The sequence below is a fragment of the Tubulanus polymorphus genome, chromosome 2 (assembly GCF_964204645.1).
Source record: "Tubulanus polymorphus chromosome 2, tnTubPoly1.2, whole genome shotgun sequence".
NCBI classification, from domain to species: Eukaryota; Metazoa; Nemertea; class Palaeonemertea; order Tubulaniformes; family Tubulanidae; genus Tubulanus; species Tubulanus polymorphus.
The window spans coordinates 2,248,617-2,272,152 of record NC_134026.1 but is presented as its reverse complement, the minus strand read 5'-3'; the positions used below and the strand labels follow the sequence as shown (position 1 = coordinate 2,272,152).

Here is a 23,536-nt window from a genome sequence, read left to right as displayed (position 1 = left end):
ATAGTGAGTATACAACACACAATCTACACATTTCATTTAGCTAATGAATTCGGCAGGGTTTCATGCGGTGGCCTGTTGCACTATGCCACCAGGTTCTATTCCCTGCCTAGTGAAGATGGCCATATTCAGGACTTATTGTCATATAATTTCAATCACCAAACACAGAGTCTTACAAGATACTGATTAATCAACATCAAAGTAAAGTTAAAGTTGTATATAGACAAATTTATTCTCATCCCTCTAATGATGTAATATATATACCGGTATATATATATATATATATATTTATATACATGTACACTGGAATATCAGATTCTAATAAATGCAATATATACAAACTGTACAAAAAGCATTTACGTATCTTATAAAACAATAATAAATATCCACAGAATCATCATCTATAAATAACATCAACAGACACTAACTGGACAGAAATTTCGTATTCATGATATCTCAAACAACAGAGATTCGGCACTCGGGAGATATCACGAGATTATGACATGATTTACTACATAAGCTAAAGCCATTACTTGAGTAAAATGTACCTTTCATATGATTAAATATAGCTTTAAACTGAAAGTGTTGAAATGATTATCAGATTTACCCTAATCTACCTATAACTTGAGAAAACGTATCACAGATATTTGCATCGACAAATGTTTGCAAAGATTTTGGAATGAAATGTAAAAGTCGAGATTTCATAAACAGTTAGCTACGAACTGTTACTCAGCTTTGGACGAGAAAAATAGTATAAATATTTTCAATAGAAATAATAAGTTTTGTTGTCGACTAAAGTTGTCTGGACAGAATTTGCAATTCATAGGTATGGTAAACTGTCAAATAATATACATTAGATTGGACGGTCAGTAATTGCAAGTCCTTTATAGGATACACTACATTCTGATGCTCCTATTCATATTTAAGTCTCTTTGAAAAGACATTTTGGCAACTTAAGAATAATACAATACAAAGTACCTCTTCATATGTTGATATAATGAATAAATTCAATACATGTATAAATATATCAACATTTAGATGCATAGAGTATTTTCTTATCATCGTTTGGAATGTTATGATGGCCATCGCCATAAAGTACCCTAACCCCACCTGGTGGTGGATGATTTGTCACCGTCGGTGACATTTCCTCATCGAATTGTTCGGCCGCTGCTAACGTTTTTGTCAATGGGCCATTTTGAAGTCTTTGCACGGCGGACTTCGAATCGGATTGTCTGTTGACATTAAAACCCGGCGCACGGCTTACGTATCGGTTCAAATACGCGGCAGAAACGAGTTTATTCTGTTTGCTCGATGATCGTCTCGATGTCGTTGGGTCGTCTGATAAAGAACTCGCCGAGTCGTAGTTCGACGGTAATTGAAACGAACTGTTTAAACTATCGCGTTTATTACTGCCATCAGTCGATGTATCCGTTCTCGTATCGGTTCCGTCACTACCGCCCTCCGGTAAAACCCGCTTTGTTTGCTGATCTTTCGGACTGCTATTCCCATCGCTATCCGACAGTTTCGGTTTCAGAGATTTGAACGCGCTCGGACGGCTTTCATTCGGTCGAAGACCTATACTTCCTTTTATCGGCGGTCGAACTTGAGATTTGGGTTTCGCGACTGGAAAAATGCTACTGATCGACGCGTTTAAACTGACGTTTTTACTGCTCTGAGCGTAAACCGGTTTTTCCGTTTTCGCGTCCGGTTTTTCTTTGTCTTGATCGGAATTCTCATTTTCGCTGCCGTGTTTTTTGTAACAGATCTTACGATTTGCGGTTATGCTGATACTGAGATTCGGTTTCGGCAGAGTTTGCGGCGCGCGACTGCTCGACGAACTATCCGAACCTTCGTGGAGATGTTTCTGAATTTCGGCGTCACAGCTCGAATCGTACGGAGAATGAACGAAAGTCGAAGTCTGATGCACCGGCGACGAGAACGTGACGGTTTTCATCGCGGGCGGCGCCGCTTCGTTTTCCGACGTCAAATATTCCGAATCTCGTTCGTTCAAATCGTACATGATAATCGGTCCTGTTGGAGTAGCGTCCGTCGATGAAATTGACGTACGCGGAACCGGAGAAACGTGTTTTTCCGGATTAACGTTCGATTCTTTATCAACCACGTCTGAATCTATTCCACTTCTGATTTTATGCGCGCTGATCGCTTGTTTTTGTATACTCAAACGTTGCATGTGTTCTAAAGCGAATCGTTCCTGCACGGTTTCCTGTAGCACTCGATTCGCGATTTCCGTCGGATCGACCTCGTCGGTTATTAAAACGCCGTCTGCCGTCGACGAGTCGTTCGTCGATAAATCTAAAGATTCCGTCGATCTATTCGGCGATTTACCCAACGTCGACGACGTACGCGACTGCAACGACTCGCGGCTGACGGCGCGATTCAAACGATCGTTACTTTTATTCGATACGGTCGAACTGCGACCGTGCGACCGTCGCATCGCGCTGTTTACGCTCTTCGCCGTCAGCGTACTGCTTGTACTCTTTAGCGTTAGAGTGCTGCTGCCGGACGCGTTCGAACTACGGAAATACGACTGACGATGTAACACCGGTGATCTACTATCCGGTATATCCTCGCCTTCACTCTGCGACGACGTGCTGTAATTGTTACTGTTCTGCTGGTTCTGATAGTACGTTCGGTTTGGAGTACGTTGTCGCGATGTCGCGGTTACGTCGTCCTGCTGCGTGTGCGACGACAGCGAACTCGTCTCGTCGTCTCCGTCCTCGTGTAGTTCGATAGCGAGAACCTGCGGTCGTTGTTCGTCCTGTGAATCGCTGTAACCTTCCTGCGAGTCGTAGCACGGACTGCTGCTATCGGAACCGTATTTCTTCTTTATTTCGCTCAAATGATCCAGGTGTAAAGAGACGTTGCGTATCGACGATTTCGGTTTTTGAGATTTTCTCGATTGCAAAGTCTTTAATTCAAGAAAATGAATGGAATAAAATACATTTTGAAAACATCATTTTGATCCTGAAATCGATTTGATAGGAATAAATAAACTTACATTTTCCGCTCTCGATCTGGCAGATTTCATCTTTTCAACTTCAGCAGGATTGAATATCGAACGTTTTTTATCACTGTTCGGTGATAGAGGAGTTCCGGAACTGCCATTTGAGAAATTAGAAGTCGACGTCGCTGAACCGCTGTGTGAAGAGGCAAGACTTTCCATACTGGAAGCACTTTCTAATAATATCCTCGGAGCATCTTGAGTGTCTGTAAAAATACGATGCTTTGTCCATCAGACTAAACCATGAATGAGTTAACCGGTCTATAACATAATCCTCAATTTGTAGGTGTGACAATACCACCTTCCTTCTCAATAACAACAAATCTTACTCAAACGCCCCCTCCACTGACTATAACCAGACATTACATAGGATTTCTATGGACAACTGTTGAATAACTTATATACTTGAAGGGCACTATGGCGCTAGGTTTTGGTACTGACATAAACAATTGTAAATTTGAAATTATCTTTTTTAAACTTACCAAACAGAGCAACAAGAGCTGTGAGAGCAAACTGGAGAAGTCGTCTATTTGCTTGTTTGCCTAATCTTAACGTCACTTCATTGTGTCCAACACCGACTAAATCGAATCCTAGAGATGCAAGAAATTCATGGCAACCTTGCACGCGCCACAACTTCACTCCAACTGTCACCTCTAAATTGGCATCTTTCAAGAACCGTGCGTTGATATCCCGTAACTGAAACATTCGTCATGTTATCTGTGTGAATAAACGCTTTATTGAATAATCAGAAATCAACATCAAGACAATCAAACTATGCTTACCAAAGTAATGATAGGTTCACCAGCTTCGTGATGTGGTAACAGTTTAGATATAGCTGCTATCGTTGTCTGCGATAAACCTGAAAAACATAACATACAAATAACATATATAACATTTCAGAATAGTGACGGCTACATACAACTAGCTGAACAGTCGAGTAGTTTAACCGGAGAGCTATTTACCGAGGAGAGCTTGTAGACTGGCGCTGCACTGCGATAAACGATCCCCGGGATCGGTTTGAGGGAAGAACACGGCGGGTGGAAGATTATTAGCAGACGGTTCGAATCTGAATCCGACCGACATCAATAAATCTTTCCAACCGGGAATATTTCCTACTTTATTCTCGATACTCTGCTGTGTTGTGTACATCGCGTTGCGTTGACCGCGTTGAATTCTCTGAAGTGACTTTTCAATCTGCGAAAAAATGTGATGATGAAATTGAAATTAATTTCTAACGCTGAATCTATACAAACTCGAATAGTTGGTCTCGTTAGAGAAGTGCCTGTCTGTTATCTAATTGAAGAAAAACACAATTTTTAAGAAAAACTCAGAGAGGATTAACGTATCGATTCTATTGCTATGAACAATTTTCAAAACTGGTTTTGGCAGAGAAAAAATTCATAAAATAGCTAATGGCAATAGAGTTAAAAATTCATCTCTTAGTTTTTCTAAGTAATCGTGGGGTTTTCATCAATAAAATAACAGCTATTTTCAGATCTGCGTGTTGAACGTACCAGATGAAGCAGGACTCTCATCGCCTCGCGACATTTTGTGGATGGAGATTGTACGAGCTCAAATAGAGCGTGACCCATCAGAGCGACCTTACTGTTCAGTTTCACATCGCTTCCTAAAGCCATCCATCCCGCCCAGTTCGACGGATGAGAATACTGATTAGTTAACTGTACAGCTTTCATTCCGTCGCTGAGAGCACGGCTCGTCTTACATCCTTGTAGCATAGTCGTATAGAAAGCCTTCATGAATACTCGAGACGCTTGTTCTGGCACGGGCCACAATGAGAACAGCACGCACTGCGTACCGGCCGCGAGTAGAGCGCGCGTTAATCCGATAACGCCGTCTGCATTGATTCGTCCGGCGCGATCGACCGTGTGACCGGAACTCAAAACAACCAGTTTCGAGTGTAGCTTTATATTGAGTATATCGGCGGCGGTGAGTAGGAAATCGCTAAGCGCCGGTCCGTCGAAATTACTCGAATCATTAATATCTAACGATTCTAGCTGACCGGACCGACCCGACTGCAACGGTTCGTGTTTCATACTTTTCGGATCAATCGGCGACAAAACAATCGCCGATAATTTCCACGTAATATGCGTCGCGAAATGAATCACTTCCGTGTTCGGCATCTGACGCATGACGGCTTCTTTCGTAGCGTGAGCGCCGGTCAACGCTTTCGTACCCTGCATTTCAGCGACGAGTTTGGCCTCTAGTTCAGCACCGGGCAGCGGCTTCCACTGATATTGTTCGACGATATTGGCCGGTAAACGCCCGTTGCCGACGACCAGCGCCCCCGTCGATGACGGATAGATCTTCGACGGTTTCACCGACGCCTGACTAGTTTGTATGGAATGTATGGAAGGAGCTGCGATCAGATCGAAACGTTCGTATAAACACTGACTGGCCTGCGATCCGCGTAACACGGCGAACGGTACCAGATATAAATCACCCTGCAGAACGAGCACTAATTCGCGGAATCCGGATGACGTGTTTTTATAAGCCGTCAGAACGTCCTCCATCGGTGAGATCAGTAATTTATACAATGCTCCGATCGGAGCGCGACCGGAGTTATTCGTTCGGACTCGTCGTACGTTGCTTCCTTTCGAACCGTTCGTCATTCCGCTGATATTACTACTGAAACTGACAATACTGCTTAAACTATAACTACTCGAGTTGAACGGATGATTACGATTGACCATCCTCAGGAAACCGGTACGGTCGTTCTCCGCGTTTAATCGGCCGCCGATTTCCTCCATGTGCTGCTGCCACATCTCGTCCGATTCGCTGTCCGACTCGCTTACAGTCGACGGTCGACCAATCGGGAGCCTAGAAATATAACGGTTTCAAATGATATTGAAGCAACTGAATGAAATTTTAATCTTTCGTTCAAATGGCTATAGTCCATTTATTTATGCGATGAGACTTGTTTTTCTGCCATGCTTGGATCAATCCTTGAAATCAGTATGGAACGGGTATAATATCGAATATTCACTCAAAGTCCGCTATTTTTGGGGCATATTTAGACCTAAATGAGGTATGTACCCTCAAAATTGAGCAAAATATCGCAGAAAAACGAGTCTTTTATCAATTAATAAATAGACATAAGTCGTACCTGGTAATGTTTTGATCGACACCCAGCGATTCACGAATATGCCCGACATATTGATCTAGTAAGGATGTAGTGCCTATACTGTGAGTATCGGAGTTATCGGAACCTGCAACTTCTAATTCACTCAAATTACACTCGTGAAATTTTGTGATACCTGAAATGTAATCAAATCATATGAACTCGCAGAACTGACATTACTTATAACAAAGTACTGACATTACTTATAACAAAGTAAGGAGTTTCAAATGAAAGAACCTTAGACAAGTGTTGTTTAAATGTCCCGATGAATGTTGATTTAGTTATACCTTGGTCTTAAGCCCAATGCCCACGACGCAGGGAAACACAGAAACAGGAGATGGAAACATGTTTCCGAGTGTTTCCCTGGTTGTATGCATTTATGAGAAATGAGAAACATGGTTTTGGGAAACAATGTTTCCGAGATCAAACATGTTTCATTTTGTGTTCCTGTGTTTCCCTGTGCAGTGCGCATTGAACTTAATACTGAATATGGCACCAAAAATGGCAATATTCCTAAATGTAGTAATAATAATATTAACCTACCTTTGTCAGGAGTTATAAACCAGCTGTATAGATATCCAGCAGCTAGGGAATAGTACAGTATCGCTGATTTCTGACGAGTCACTATCGATACAATACGATCGACAGTAATCGGACTGTTATCAATATCAGTTACAGGTGTTCCATCACCGGACTGTCGTTCCATCAGCAAATCAACAAACGCTCTTGTTCGACCCCGTTCCGCAACTACAAGCGCTTCTTCGTGTCGACCTAGCGCTACTAATACTCTCTGAAAATACGATTAATAACTCAAATAGTTGCGAAACTTCATTATAGCACCTGAGACCAGTCTAACAGTAACAGATAGTTTCCAAAAATGCTTCTATTTTGATAAAACAGCGTTTCGTCATCCCAACTTCGTTATTTCAATGAATCTTGCTGATAATTTTCCATATTTCGACCCTTGATATTAAGTATTTACTTATAAAAACTACATGAGCATGTTCCACATGAATTTCTGGTGAAAATAAGTAATGCTTACCTGTAAGGCTTGATAGGAAGCCGTTTGAAGGTCAAACAACGATAGTTTATAATCGGTGCCACTTTGCGCTTCACGACGAATCATTTCAAACAATTCCGTGGCTTTGTAAAGTTGATGTTGAGATTCATTCAGTTCACCATGTGCCCACAACGCCAGTCCGAGCCGATGACGTATTTTAGCCTCATCCTCTTTGCGTCCTAGTTGCTCAGCGATTTGTAATCCTTGTTGTAGATACTGTACGGCTTGTTGGTAATTACCGATCGCGTGATGTACGCGTCCTGAAAGCGGAAATAATGCCGCGAGCTCGTGAGGAATCGGGCTTCGATAAACTTTTAGTACTTTACCATAACAGAACTAGACAATAATGCTATGGAATATAAATGATGACCTTGTCCGATTACAGGGCAAAACTTGCAACAAGTATCTAATATCTACTCTCATTAATATTTACAGGTTATCGAGAGGAAGTTTTAACTCGAGTCGATAAATGGTCGTATTATTGAATGACACTTCTAGAAAGCTGGTGTAAATCAAGGACATGTTTGCGACAATAGATATCATTCACAATATGCAGATGCAGTGCTTCGAGTGTGAACAAAACTGTTGAAAATGTGAAGCAAAATCTTTACTTCAAGCATTTCAGATCAGTGATTTCAGAGTTAGCAAACATACGGGTATTCAGAAATATGCCAACTGAGGACACTGCTCCAAAAATGGAGAACTATCCCATTTCTTGAAGCAAATATATTCACAAATATAAGAGGATTAGTGGTACTTTTAGCTGTCTCACAATAGGGAGGCACATCCATGTGGACCAATTAATCATAACGAATCGACTTTTTTAAAATCAAGTTTTGAATTACATCTAGGTCAAGAGGGCCAATGTCAGTCGAAATAAGCATATGGGAACATATGATAGAAGATGAATTAGTTAAGTGTAGCGTTACCAATTATCAATTGTCACAAAATATATTTTTCCTGTTCAAACAACTCGATGTATTTACAACATCTGCCGAAGAGGGGTTACACTAGATATACGAGAGCACGGAAAGTACGCGTACTTCAAACACTAAATCTATGCTTTATAGATACAAACATACGTGGAAAAGTGGAAATTGTGGATGAATGGATAACAACATCATACTGTGTTGATTGATAATCAATTCATACATTTACATGCATTTGAATAATCTCAATCGCATATTTTACAGAAGCTCTTTGATTCAGTCATAGGATCCTGATTTAGTAACTAAAACGTTTCAACTCAAAATTTTCACATCGAGAGTCGCCACGACGATTCAAACTTGCTCGAATAACGAAGTTAGATATTTACATCAAAAAGTGAAGTCGGCAATAAACAGGTGGTGGAAATAATCTCATCGTGAAAATTGATAAATAATTAACCACGAGACACAGTAATCAGTGAAATGTAATTACCTAGGCTACTGTACGCTAATGTCTTAGCGACGCGATCATTCATCTGAGCCGCGATACTCAAGTGTTGTTCCTGATACATTATTGCGTTTTTAAAATCACCCAACGATTCGTACGACAACCCTAAATTACCGTAGGCTCGACCTGAAAAATCAACCGACGTCAGTATTAAATATCACGTTTGTGAAATAGATATGAATTAGTGATAACTAAGCCGTGTGAGTGATACCGACACGAGTGGTATTAACACAAGTAGCTTACATTGACAAGCCCTGTTTTTGCTCTGTTCAGCAATTTGCAAATCCAGCTGATGATATTTCAGCGCCGATTCAAATTCTCCCATTTGATGGTAAACGCCGCCGAGACCGCAAGTCGCGTCGCCTTCCATTATCTTATCTTCGATACCGCGTGATATGTTCATTTGATGTTCCAAACACGATATTGCCTGTTCGTAATTACCGAGCAAACTATGCAAGCATCCTAGCTCGCCGTACGCCGACGCCTTCGCCACGTCATCGTCCAGTTCATGCGCGACGACGAGCCGTTTCTCGAAACAAACTAACGCCTGTTGTAAATTTCCGAGTGCGCGATGAGCGTTACCGAGGCCGCGATACGCGCGTTCTTGACCGGGAATATTGCTGACTTTCTGCGAAATCGTCAAAAACTGATCGTGACACTTGACGGACTCCTCGTAATCGCCCAACGCTTCGTAGCAATCTCCCAAATTACCGAACGCGCGGCCTTCGTCGTATAAAACGTTCGGGCTGATCGCCTGCGCGAGCATCGCTAACTGCTGCTCGAAATAACCGATCGCGTCTTCGAAATGTCCCATGTTCATTTTCGTGATGCCTAGATTTCCGCACGCCTGCGATTCCAGCGTGCTATCCTGTAAATCGCGAGCTCGCGCCAACTGTTCTTCGTAGTTCTTGAACGCGTGCGAATAATTGCCCAAAGCGACGTGCACGTTTCCTAAATTACCCAACGCTTTACATTCTCCTCGGATATCGGATATTTCCTGACGTATCGTCAACTCTTCGTTGTGTTTCCCGAGAGCGATATCGTGCTGACCGGTCATACGATGAGCCGCACCCAACGCGCCGCAAGCCGTCGCCTCCAAATGCCGATCTTTCGCTTGCCTCGCCAGATCCAGCTGTTTCTTATACATATTAATCGCCTCGTTCGTGTCGCCCATTTTTATGTAAATATCGCCCATATTTCCGAGCGCGCGGAATATTCCCGACACGTTTTTCATCGCAACGGTCAAATTCAGAAACTTCTTCTGCGCGTCCAACGCCTCCGGGTAGTAACCCATAGCTTTATACGCCAACCCTAGATTACAGTACGCGCGTCCCTGACTGCCTTTATCTTGTAAGTCTTTCGCGAGAGCCAGATCTTGCTCGTAGTAGCGAATCGCTTCTCGCGAGTTCCCCAACGAATAATGCGCGTATCCGAGTTTATGACACGCCTTCCCCTCGGCTTCCATATTATGTAATTCTTGCGACAGTATTAAATATTGCTCGTAAAACGGTATAGCCTGCACGAACTCGCCGCGCGCGCTGTGATAATTACCGAGATTGCTCAACGCTCGCGCTTCGCTCGACGTATCTTTCAGTTCTTGCGCGATCGTCAGATGCGCGTTGTAATGGTGTACGGCTTTTTCGTGCATGTTCAAAGCCTGATACGCGACGGCTAGATTTCCGTGAGTCGACGCCTCCGAGTGGCGATCGTTCACTTCTTTCGAGATCGCCAGCTCCTGTTTATGATATTTCACAGCGAGATCGTACTGTCCTAACGCGCTGTAACCGTTACCGATGTTGCCGTACGCCCGCCCCATACTCGCTTGATCTTGTAAATCTTTCGCCGTTTTCAAATGCGCTTTATGCAGTTTGATGGCGGCGTCGTATTCGTTCAGATTCTGGTAAATAATCCCGAGATTCGAACACGCGCGACCCTCGGCGACTTTATCCTTCGTGTGCAGCGCGTTGTCGAGCTGTTTCTCGTGGTAATGCTTGGCGCGCGTGAAATCGTTCATACACCGCGCCGCGTGACCTAACCCGGCGTACGCGCGAGCCTCCAACGTTTTCTCGCGTAAATCCTCGGCGATGCTCAACACTTGATTATGAAACGCGATCGCTTTGTCGAAGTTACGTTTATAGTGATGCGCGCTGCCGAGGTTACTGTACGCCCGCGCCTCTTCCGACTTATCTTTCAGTTGTTTCGCTAGTTTTAAATGTTCGTTGTGACACTCGACCGCGTTATCGAAATCGCCCATCGCTAGATAAACGGCGCCGACGTTTCCGATCTCTCGAGCTTCCGTCAGTTTATTATTGCTTCGTTTCACGAGTAAAACGCACTGTTTATGACAAGCCAACGCGTTCGGGTAATCGCCGACTGCCGTATACACGTGACCGAGACTACTCAACGCAGACGCCGCCGTCTGGTGATCTTTCAACTGTTTCATCGCCAATATCAACTGAAACCGGTGATGAGTTAACGCTTCTTTATAGTTGCCCTTCGAGAAATGCGCGGCGCCGAGATTACCGTGAGCTCTACATTCCCCCAGCTGATCACCTGTAAAATAGATCGCGGAATATCATTCGATTGTTAACGTTTTCAGCAGATCGTTTCACGCGAATGACTGATTTATTTCATAACTAAACCAGTTACATACGCCGACAAATTGCTAATACAATACGATATCGAGATTACGTTTCTTTTATCTTATTTATAAACTATAAGTGCATTGTTCGCGGTAATGGTTTTATCAACATACTAATCACATAGATCTGTATTGATATATGATAAAAGTAATTCAACACGTTTGATTGTTATAAAAACAATAAGATATTATCGATATTGGAACGAAGTGGTTGACACAGTGATAGGCCACGTGTGAATAAATAGCATTTGGAGATCATTTTTTTTCTAAAATCTTAATCAGTTTTATGATATTCAGTGAATTCAGGGGGGACCAGGATGATAACAAATAAGCTTTTTTCAGATTCCCACATTACAGATTGTATTTACCTCATTACAAACTTTATAGGCTACATGTGGGGGCAAGATAATCCCTGCGAACATTTTGAAATGTGTCAGTTGTTAACAATGGTGTCTTATTGTTACTATGATGGTTTTCACCCAGGTTGAGAATTCACTCCTATGGGTAACTTTGATACCCAATCTTCGAAACTGGGCCTCTAATAACTGTACTTACATCATCAATTAAAACAAACTAATTGAGTAATCAGTTAATTTTACCGTCTGATGAAGAGCCTTGACTTATTAGGCTTATTGGCTGAAATATGCAGTAATCAATTATAGAAGGCCCATATATTTACCTAATGATTTAGCAACTCCTAAATCCTGGTGCATGTACGCGATAGCCTTGTCGATGCTGCCCAGACCCCAGTGCGCGCTGCTCAACGCAGAAAACACCGAGCCTTTCAGTTTCAGACTGCAAGTACCGATACGTAAAGCAGCCTCGAGGATGACCACTGACGCCGCGAAGAATCCGTACGGCAACATTTCCTGGCCAATCACAGAAATGATTACAAAAGGACTTTTGTCTAATTTCATCTTCTGAAGCTGGTCGTATATCGGCCCAAATCGCTCTGAAAAAAATAGAGAGTCGACCGCATTATTTATGCTCAAGGAATCAAGGAGTCATAGGGACCATGATATATAGTTAAATGTTGCACATGTGTGTAGTGTAAGCTGTAGTCTTCACGTCAATAAATATGTATCGAATGCTTTATTCTGATTTCTGCTATGAGTTATTTTTGAGTGGTTTTATTTAGATATTGACTACAATAATTGTTATCGAAAAACCAGCAGATGTGTTACCATAGCAGCCATTCAGTACCAGGAGGTATAGAAAAAAACTAAACGTGAAGTGACAAAAATATCAAAGATTTGTATAGATATTGCTTATCTATCAATATTCAATATTGATGTTTTGAAGAACAGATGCTGATTAAATAGATTTTTTTAACATTTAGATTACAGGGGAGTGAGTTGTACCTTTGAGCGGTGACTTGAGGGCGGCGTCGACCATTCCACCGAGAGACTGCGAACTCTTCGGGTCCTGAGCGAGCCCGGTCGCGAACGCAGCCAACGCATCGGCGTGTTGCCCGAGACATTGTAGAGCGATTCCCTGACGATAATGAGCCTGAAAATATACAATCATTTATTCGTTATAGTCACTAAACATGAAGATGGACTTACTACAAGTCACTCTACATCCAAACAAGAGATACAGATGCAGGATTGCCAATCACAGTTCATTGTAGTGATAACAGGAAAATATCCCCCCTCGGTGAAATCCCCCCCCCCCAAATTTTCCCTGAGGGAATTCTACCTGCATTCCATATTTATTGAATACAGAAAATATGAAAATTTTACGTAGTTCTTAATAACAACAATAATAATCCGTAAATTTATATCGCGCCTCTTTCATTAAGAAAAAGGTTCACCAGCACTTTTTGGGGGTCAGTGAAAACGGCATCTCATAGTCCTTATGCTTCACAGAAAAGCAGGCATTTCATTAAATGCGCTCAGATCGAGTTCTAAGTAAAAGTGAATTTCACCCTTATTCATGCTTTCATGAGAAGGCTTTATATACGTATATATGCAGGGAAAAGAATAATAGTGCATCACCTCGGGGTGAAGTGAGGCTATTAAATATCCAAACAAAAAAAATGTCGCACGACTAAAACATCGCTTTCGGCGCAGATTGTAATATGTACATTACGTCTAATGCATTCGGTAAACACGAAGTTATTTTTGCTGGGGGTTTCGATCCGGTTAGCTGGAATTAATATTCCTATCATCGCAACACCAGCAATTCAAATCAAACATAGTTAAAAAAGGCTTACAAACACTGCTTGCTGCATCTAGTAATATATATATATATATATATATATATATATAAATTCCTATATATACCTAAATTGGTTTCGATGATGGTTCTATGAAACCAGCTGTTTATATTGTTATATTGCAGAAAAAAATTTCCAGTGATACTTCAATTCAACTTCAACAGGGAATTGAATTTTTAAACATCAATCCATTGAACACTATTTTTGCAGATTCTTGACATTGATAACGAAGCAACCATGTCAGATATATCTTACAAATTACATACACCACCAACAGGTGGTTGAGTATATAATTCATTGATCGTTAAAAATACTTTACTCTATCGAGGCAGATGTTTTTTTCAACCAAAAATATGGAGAGCTGTGATCAGTGTGATAGTGATGTGTCATAGATTTTTTTTCATAAAAGAATTCATTTGTAATTATATGATTTAACAACGAGTGAATAATGGAAAATTATTTACGATTTATCGCTTTTCTTATTGTATCCAATCTACGCCGAGTGGTTTACATACCGCATTACGTAAAAATTCTATCGTTAAAACATTAGAAACAAGAACTTATCGGGTTTTCGCATATTCACCACAGACAATAGCAATACAACGCATACAAACTAATTAGTATATATTACTAATGATTGTAGGTAGTTGATTGCTTGTTGAAATCAGTTATTTCAACTATTAGAACGATGCGGGTTTATATTTCCACTCATCACGCCCAAGTACGGTACTGAAAAAAATCTATCTACCACTAACCATGGACGTATAAATCTAGTTTATATGTCCATGCACTAACACAGTATCTAATATTATGTAAGTACTACAGTTAAATACTGTCCCAACGTGAATAATGAGCTAGCTACCAGCAGGAGCTGCCCGGCAATCTCAATCATATGTGCACCACGATGAATTTGTTGGTACATCGTGTCGATCCGGAAAGCGCTGAACTTGGAGTAATCATTTGACAAATGATTACTCCAAGCTCTGAAGAAGAACGGAGTTGATGATGACAGCAGTTTCTCTCTCTTCTGATAATAAGTTGTTACTGTGAACACATGTGGAGAGCAGGACGAAACGCTTGATCACATATTGTGAAGCTCTCTCCTTTCTAGAGGTTAACAGATTGTCTCCATGGAATCTGATTACTTTCCATCTTTATAACATCATTGCAGCGATATGAAAAAGGTTTACCAGCAATTTGAGCTAGTTAGAAAAAAAAGCTGCAAAATGGCCACTACCAGTCATACAATGACCAAGGAAAATCAAGATTGCAGATTGGAAATTAAACTCCCACAACAAATATGTGTTCGTTCCATCCGCATTGACAGAAAATTGAGGACACAATGAGGGAAACAGAAACAGAAACAGAAATTACTTCTAAAGATTTCTAATATGGAAAATTTTCACCGCGGGAAACAAAACTACCATCAAAATCAGTGTGAATTTGAATTAACGAGACATGAAAATTAAAATCGCAGACATTCACACCGTACACATGAAGACAACAGTGCATTATTATCATAATTCATTATATATATATATATATATATATATTAAAACTGCAAATATTTCAAGCTTGAAACAGATTTTTCACGCGTATACACTATGAAAACACGGTATGATTCAACCCCAGAGGTGTATAGTCATATGGGGGGAACAATGCCTGGTGATGTCAACATAAAACATTGTACAAGACAAAGACAACGCATGCACTAAAATCGAGCCTATAATTTTGTCTTCTTTGTCATTTACGATGAAATATGGTGCATTTTCCGCGGCCATTAGCGAAGAATTCACCAAGTGATTCATGGATCAAAGAAAAAACATGAGAAAATTGAATGGCAGAGAGTTATAAGAATAAAAACTGAGTTGAAAAATATTCAAGGGAAAATAGCCAACGAACTAAAAATGAATCTTTTAGTATTTAACTATAGCCTAAGTCAATCTATACTTCTTCGTAATTCCAGAAAGTTATGGACTTAAGATTCACATTTCTGTACTTTTAAACTAAACTAGAAGATAAAGTTTGAGTTCAACACAAATACATTCAATGCGATTATGTCGAAAATAACCAGGTCCAACACTAAACCCCTTGAACATCCATCCACTTATATGTGGTCTTAATCAACTAAAAATACTTTTGTTTGGTCGAACGTCTTTAATACCGACATAAATGAGAAAGACCTTCAGTTTTATTTGAATTGATTTTAATCGGATTATACAAACGATAACCCGAGGTCTAGTAATACAAGTTTCTGTAGATATAAGCTTTATATTTACATGAACCGAGCTACATTTTCTCTGACAATTGCCTATACAGCCTGAAGACACTGCCTTATTATTATATGAAGAGGTTTGAGTGAGTAATCACCTGGACCAGGTGGATTTATATCTATAGGACTCCTAGAGACACAGTATCATCACGTTTAAGCGATCACCTGGACCCAGGTGGAATCAGAAATATAACGACTCAGATCCTCCAAAGAGTTTTGTGAAATGCCAAAAGAACCACCGTTACATGGATGATATTGAAAATGTCTCGAATAAAATGAAAAGAGGCATTAGAACGTAGACTTTCAAATAGTACACGAGAATTACCAAGTCTAACCGTGAAAACTGAGAGTTCTCCCATGTAAACTGAACAACATCAAGTGCTACACAGAATCTAACTCCGGTCATCCATTTAAAGATTTCAAAAACTACCTTCCTTCAGATTAGTTATTGATAACGAATTTGCATTTGTAAATTGATCGGGAACTGATTAAATATTGACAGCGCCGCAGCGCAGTTCAATAGTAAACATTTAGAATCAATTATTACTAACAACTACAGCTCTTATAACCAGCGGTCGAAATCCAACTTACCTTCTTTAAATGTTGATGTTCTTTTGGTTTTAATGACCATTTCATCATTATTTAATTCCGAGCAAATCACGACGAAAATTATTTCAATAAACGCGACAAAAACACTGAATAAATTAACAAATTGAACGCACATTTGCCGTAAAATAATCCAACCACGCATTGACAAGTCATAGACAAGCCTTTCAAGTTTATCACGAGTTACGCATCGTTTTAAAACTTGTAATATATATCAAACACCGCGCTGAGATCTGTTTACGATAGCGATGTTTTTCACGATATCAAATCCTGTCGATGATGTACGACGATGACGGCAACATCGGCCGCCCGGATCGTGAATCGAATATCGCGGCTCGCGGCGGCAGCGGAGAATGATAGAACTGCCCCGCATACGGTACGTGCGTGCTACCGCTAGCCAGTCATACGCACATATACACCACACACTGCACCGTAAATACTGAACAACATGAAGTGAAGGTTCACAACTACACCGGCGCAATCAATAAACAATACATGTTCACCAATCATTACTCAAAGCCCTACTGACTATAGTAATTAACACGCGTTATTAACATAAAACGTTAATTAAACACTAGCGTGAAATGAAATTTGTCACGACAACTTTTTCTAACTGGTTTTTAATTGTGTTTGAGGAAGTATATGAAAATGAGGCGTGAAAGTCATCGCTCTATAGGGCCTACACAATATCGAATCACCTTCTTAACCGCTTAAATTCATTCATTCATTATTCACGGATTTAGGATTTCACTCCATATAACGAAGATTAGGTAATGAAATTGGTGCCTTATTGTCAGGTGGGATTCCGGTTGACTGACAGTAGGCTGAAGAGCCTATTGTAACTCAGTTGGAGGGAGAAGGAACCAGGTGACAGATTCTACTAATCCCAGCCAGAGACCGATGAAAGCTCAATAGAAAATCTACAGATGCATATATTGATACATATAGTTCTTTAATATACGAGAGAAAATGTCATCTGCCGTAGAAATAAATATCAATAGAACTGAAAGATCACAGTTGAATGAGAGATGAGACCGACGTAAAGTGTTGTATGAATTGCATCAATATCAGATCGATACACTGGACCTGTGTCAATCATATGATCTTTCCTGTTTGCGGTCACTATTGTTTTTATCGTTGCTATAGACTATAGAAATGACAGCGGATAAACGGACGGACATCTGTAACCATAACACAACGAGCTTCCAATGCAGTCCATTAGATATAAGGAGTGAGTGGATTAGCTGTGATACTGAATGCTAGTAGTGTCAGTGGTTGAAGAGATCTTGAAATCAACTTATCAACTTCTTCAGCTACAGCAAATAGTAACCGTACTACATTATACCTCTTACCGGGTAAATTATCGCAAATGGCGCGTCAGTCGACCATATAAACGTGAAGTAGATCTAAGAGGTTCGATTTAACCTCGGACCCAGCGGAGATAGAAATGGTCTACGTAGCTTAGCGCGAGGCATCGATATCGAACTCAGTTGAACATCAGTACAGCGGTAGTGATTAAACTAATATTAGCCGAGCAGTCGTTAAATATCCTCGGACCACGGACCACGGACTGACACAATAGAAACACTAAAACCAACAGTTCATAGCACCTGACAACGAGAAACTAATGACCGCTCGATAACACTGAACTATTCAAATATCATCCCATTAGGACATTTAACTATCTCTGATTAATTCAAAACTTACTGATCATGAAATATATACAACAGACGCAAGAGACAGAGGATCAGACAGATGATCAGACAGGGGATCAGACAGATGATCAGACAGAGGATCAGACAGAGGATCAGACAGATGATGAGTTAAAAGTTTGAGAATTAAAGAAAAGTTTTCGTCCATAGAAGCAAACAATGGTGGAGACGCCTCTTTTTAATTCCTACGACAAAGAATTCTATAAATCTCGATTACGATTACGATTACGATTACGATTACGATTACGATTACGATTACGATTACGATTACGATTACGATTACCATTTATTTACACTCCAACCATTTCCATGGTATATGGAGGAAAACTATTACACATGAATATACAAATATTTACAAAACAACACTGAAGTGATTAAAATTTAGAGAATGAAAACGTAACGAAATATATATACATCAACTATGTACAATACTATATATACTATTGGAGGGATCTATATACATCTAACCAGGTCTTAATGAATTTAGCTAAGTTGACCGTTGGGTTTTTCAAAATATCAAGGGTATTAAAGGTATTCAGATTCAAATAGTTTTTGCGGGGTTCGTTAAGTAAGGTACAGTCAAACAGAAATTGGGATTCGTCAACTAAACAAGTGGGGCATACTCTATCGGCTCTGTTTAAATGAAGGTTTGAAAATTTGTTCACATGTAAAATATAGGATCCGACCCTTAATTCAAATAAACTAGTTCCTAAGTCATCACCAAGTTCTATTATATACTTCTCTAACCTAATATCATTTTTATATTGCCTAAAGTTAGTGTATATCGGATTAGTATTTATGGCAGATACAGTTTCTTGAAGGTGCTGGTCACGGAGTATCTGTTTTATTCGTTTTGAAAAAGATTTACTGTTAGTCATGAATTGCTGCGTCCAAATGCAGGACAAACCACAGTCATCAAAAGTTTTCTTTATATATGATAACCAAGGGCTCTTAAATTTATCCCTTAGAAATAAATTGAAAGATATTTTATAAAGTATTGAATTAAGTTTGGTTAACGTATGCTTACGCCACTGCCACCTGTGAATAGTTTATCGAACTAACAACCATGCGAGCAGTACTGAGACCGAGGTATTCAAAGTCTTATTGATCGTTCCCCACGACTGATTGAAATTCATTTCTGATTAACGTGCAATAAATGAAGCAATCTACGTGAATATTTCATCAACTCTCCTCACATCTTTGAGGTCAGTCTGCAGATTGTCAGATATCAATGACAGTTAAACTGGACACAGACACTTATATTTCACTTGCTTTTCCCCTGACTATTCCCTGACATGCACATAGACGGGAACTGTTTGATTATATACGCGATCTAACAATCTTCCTGATATTTTTAACTTTATTACAAAATTCCCTGACTTTTCCGGTGTAAGTGCCCCCTCTGATTTTGGTCAATGGGGTTGATCCACAAATTCAGAATAGGAGGGGGAGTTCTCGGGTCTCAATGGCAATTTTTACATCCTCAATTCATCAAATTGTTCTCTCACTTATTCACTTGATATACTTTCATTCAAAGCGATTATAAAATCACTCACAGAAAGTAGAATTAACATCATATATACTTGTAACATTAAAACCCATTAACGTAGAAAAATATCAATATCCGCTGCTTGAATCAGTATTTATAGAAATCCGCGTCCGAGAGGCTTTTATACCTGCGCTAATTGAAAATAAATTCATGGATTGATTCCTGTTTCCCACAGTGTGAACATTCTGGCTGTGGGGCGAAAACTCGTCTGAATTGGAGCGAAATGGTTTCTCTGCGATTCAAAATATGAATGAGGTTAAAAGCGCAATAGACAATAGAATTCTGTAGTTTTTTAGAATTGGAACCGCGTTGTCTAGTCACAAGTATATAAAAAGATTCACTCATAGGTCCATTTGAAATTCAATATTTTGAAAAACCAGCTGTTCCATTTCATCCTAGTAAAACCAGACTGTTCAGGGCCCAGTGTTCAGATAACTGTACGTTAAGTAAGACAATACCAGGGGGACCACAATTCATCACCATCCAAATTTCCTGCATTTTCCCGGAAAATATAGTATTAATTTTTATCGGGGAAATGGGCAAACATAATAATAACCATTTTTCCCTGATAAAAATTATTTCTATATTTTCCGGAATCACAGCGAAAATCTACAACAATACAGTTTCATACCTTTGGCCATTGTGGATTCAGCTCTTGACATTTAAGGGCGTCTTGCAAAGCTCTTTGATATTTAGCTACTTTAACATAGGCAGCAGATCTGTTACTGTACAGTATATGATTGAGTGGATCCAACGCCAGTGCTTCAGTATAGAGCCTGATGGCGACATTAAACTGACCGGCCTGCACCGCTTCATCGCTCAATCTAACCTTCTCCAAAAACTGGTGTTTATTCTGAGATGCTGTCAGCTCTGCATTATGTATTTCCATCGATTGTATCTAAAATACAGAAAAAAAGCAATTTTATCAACCCTTCCATTGCTATACTCGAGATTAGAGGGTAATAGAAGTTGTAATGACACTTTTCTTGCCTCCTGATACAGTTTTGTAAGGCCTTTTTTTAAATAACCTCTGGAGTCTGGAATTCTGCAAAAAACACAACTTAAAATTGTTTTTATTCCTCAGTTGTGCTGTTATCACAATTCTCCAACAAAATCCCTTTACTGTCCCATTTTTTCTTTAAAAATCTGTACTCCGAGTAATGAAAAATTGCCCTACCAATTAGCAATTTCATGACATGTCCATTTTATTAGACAGAATAATAGGAAACAACTCTTCGAGTGCTGGCTTAATAAATCAAGATTTCAACCAATCAAAGCAATTTGAGATGAACCCACTGGTTGTGCGTCTTCTCCTGACACAGGGGTTTTAGCTGCCCTAAATAGTATTATAATAAACTCAGGAATTCAAACTATTTTAATTCGTATAATATCACAGATAGTCAGTACTGTTTGACCAACCAACTATGACGTTCTGACCTCATAAAATTCAATCTGGACATACATATATACAGCACTACTGTACAGTTGACTCACACACATGTATAATGAACAATTCAATTCACTATATACAATAAATCACATTCCGTATATGCTTGAATTTCAATTTCATTCCAAATTAATTCCAACCAGAAACAATAACTTAAACAGTGAAAATGTCTCGAAATCAGTTCTCAGAACTCACTGGGTGATCAATCGTACATTACTGGTAATCTGATTCATACAAACATTTTCCTAACTTTTGGGCCAGTTCCAGTTGGTTAAATTTGATTCTAGACTTATGAAGTTCAATTTGAATTACTTAACTATGGATTCAAATATTAACTCACAACTGCCAGATCCAGATCCTAAACAAAATCAATTGAGCAACAAATGATTTCTGAATCATTCTTATACCTAATCATTATCAATATTAGGCCTATTCCTTACTAATCGCTCACTATTATTACCACTAATCAAACTCTTTTTTCAAGGAGTCTGAACATCCCAGTGATTGCACACCCTTTATGGCTCTATCATCAATCGACTGATTCTGTGTTATCCTTTAGTAATTTTGTATTCCTTTTTGATGATGAAATAGATATCACAATTACAGACAATAACAGACCTAAGCTTCCATCTTACGAATATATACATATTTGCCAAATAAGAGGTACATGTAAACCTATTAGGTTACTCGGAACGAATACCTTTATCTACTCTGACTTGGAAATTCCTGGCTAGTAAAGGAATGACAGCACTTACGAATTCGTAGTTATGTCTACCTATCAGTGTTAAAACCACTCTGTAATTCTAATTCAATTGTACTCGAATACGAATAGCTACCGACAAAATATGAATGCGATCGCATAAAAAAAGTCGAGAGAGAATGTTAACGCGAGAGACCGGAGACTTCGAGTACGCCGCCGACAAAAAAAAAAAACCTTAAAAAAAAAACGACGTTGTTTTTCATTGTGCGTGTGAAGTGGTCTATGCAACAGGGCTAGAAAACAGTCACTATTAAACATATAACTCGGTAAAACGTTTCAATAAAGAAGCACGTACGTTGGAAATATTTTCTGATCTTATTATTGTAAAAATCCTGTTTTCAATACGACTTTTATATTCGACGTTTGATTCGATTTTGACACATTTCGTTGTCGTATATTTAGCGGGCCTGTTTAATGTAGGATCTATTAAACGACTTTATGCGATCTTTTCCGTCGATGAATTGATCCTCGTCTCGATTAAGGGATGGTTTCTCATTTTCAGAAATGAAACCTGAAACAGAAAGACTCCTCCCCGACACCTAGCCTAGTAATTCTTGGCATATTAGAGTCAGTGGTTTTATGTTAATGTAAACAAGCCCAGTCACTTCCACGTAAACGACATACATAGAATTTTGACAGTAGATTTTCTTTCTATATGTGAAATCATTGGTTGAATGCCAACAATCAATAGGAAGGAATTCATACTCCATTCAATTAATATCAATATACAAACAATATGTTATATAATATACAATGCATAGATCAGACTATCTGTATAAATGTCAATAATCAGCTCATTGCAGAAAACTTTTCGTAATCCGACAATTGTTTAATTACATTTAAATCTTAGTAATTTTACCACAAACAGTTAAACAGTACTTCCTTATAGACTACTGTACTATTAACTGGTATAATCCAGTTTCACATAAACCTTCTCACACAGTGACACACAGACTATTTAGACACCAAACCTAATCAGATTTGAAGTCAAAACGAGACAGATTTTTCCAAAAAAAATCTTATTAAAACAGTCATTAGGCCTATCATAGTTTAACTTTGGGACTATTTGGGATGGGCTGAAGCACTTGCCCTGATGAAAGGCCAACCTAAGAAAAAATACACAATGCGTTAGATCAGAAAATACTGGTACATGATGAATTTGATAATTTCTGACAAACTGGGACTAACACATTGACAGGACATTATTGATTGATTGTCATTTGACAAGTAAGTCAACAAGTGAAGTGTGATGACATATGACAAGAGATTACACTGTAACTGACAGAAAATGAATAAAGAATTTGTCTAGCTTTTCAAATGATTAATCAACTTACTCGGAGAACATAGGGTTATCAAATCATTTAATGAAAACTAGACATATCTATATTTTTACCTACGGAATGAACTTAATTGACTTGAATTTGAGGATTTAAGTGAACAGTCTACTCACTTTGTTGTTAGAATACGCGCTTGTGGAGAGAGCCATTCCTTTCCATAGTAGACCTACTTCACAATCAAATCATTGAAAATATATTCCATATAATTATCATTAATCAAACACGATACAAACGCCTAGAGATGAAATTATTCCCACTGAATCTAACGAAATTTACGTAGTCGACATACATCGCCATTTTTAAACAACGTACGATGGCGGCGCCTAGCGGCCAAACTTTGAA

General features: G+C 39.4%; 1 protein-coding gene across 2 annotated transcripts; it reads right to left on the bottom strand.

The window, feature by feature from the left end:
* Positions 1-306: 306 nt before the first annotated feature.
* On the bottom strand, positions 307-23,341 carry LOC141898461 (tetratricopeptide repeat protein 28-like). Of its 2 annotated transcripts, none has more exons than XM_074784362.1 (15): positions 23,308-23,341; positions 20,282-20,548; positions 12,655-12,802; positions 11,973-12,245; positions 8,896-11,205; positions 8,638-8,778; positions 7,201-7,478; positions 6,702-6,948; positions 6,144-6,294; positions 4,534-5,857; positions 3,982-4,213; positions 3,802-3,878; positions 3,502-3,715; positions 3,017-3,225; positions 307-2,926 (listed from the first exon to the last, which is right to left on the bottom strand). In XM_074784362.1, exons 2-15 carry the CDS (start codon positions 20,537-20,539, stop codon positions 1,025-1,027), a joined length of 7,764 nt encoding a protein of 2,587 aa, XP_074640463.1. In that variant the 5' UTR covers positions 20,540-20,548; positions 23,308-23,341; the 3' UTR covers positions 307-1,024. The 2 variants fall into 2 exon arrangements, with proteins under 2 accessions (XP_074640463.1, XP_074640462.1); XM_074784361.1 differs by lacking the exon at positions 23,308-23,341 and adding an exon at positions 21,088-21,133.
* Positions 23,342-23,536: the final 195 nt, after the last annotated feature.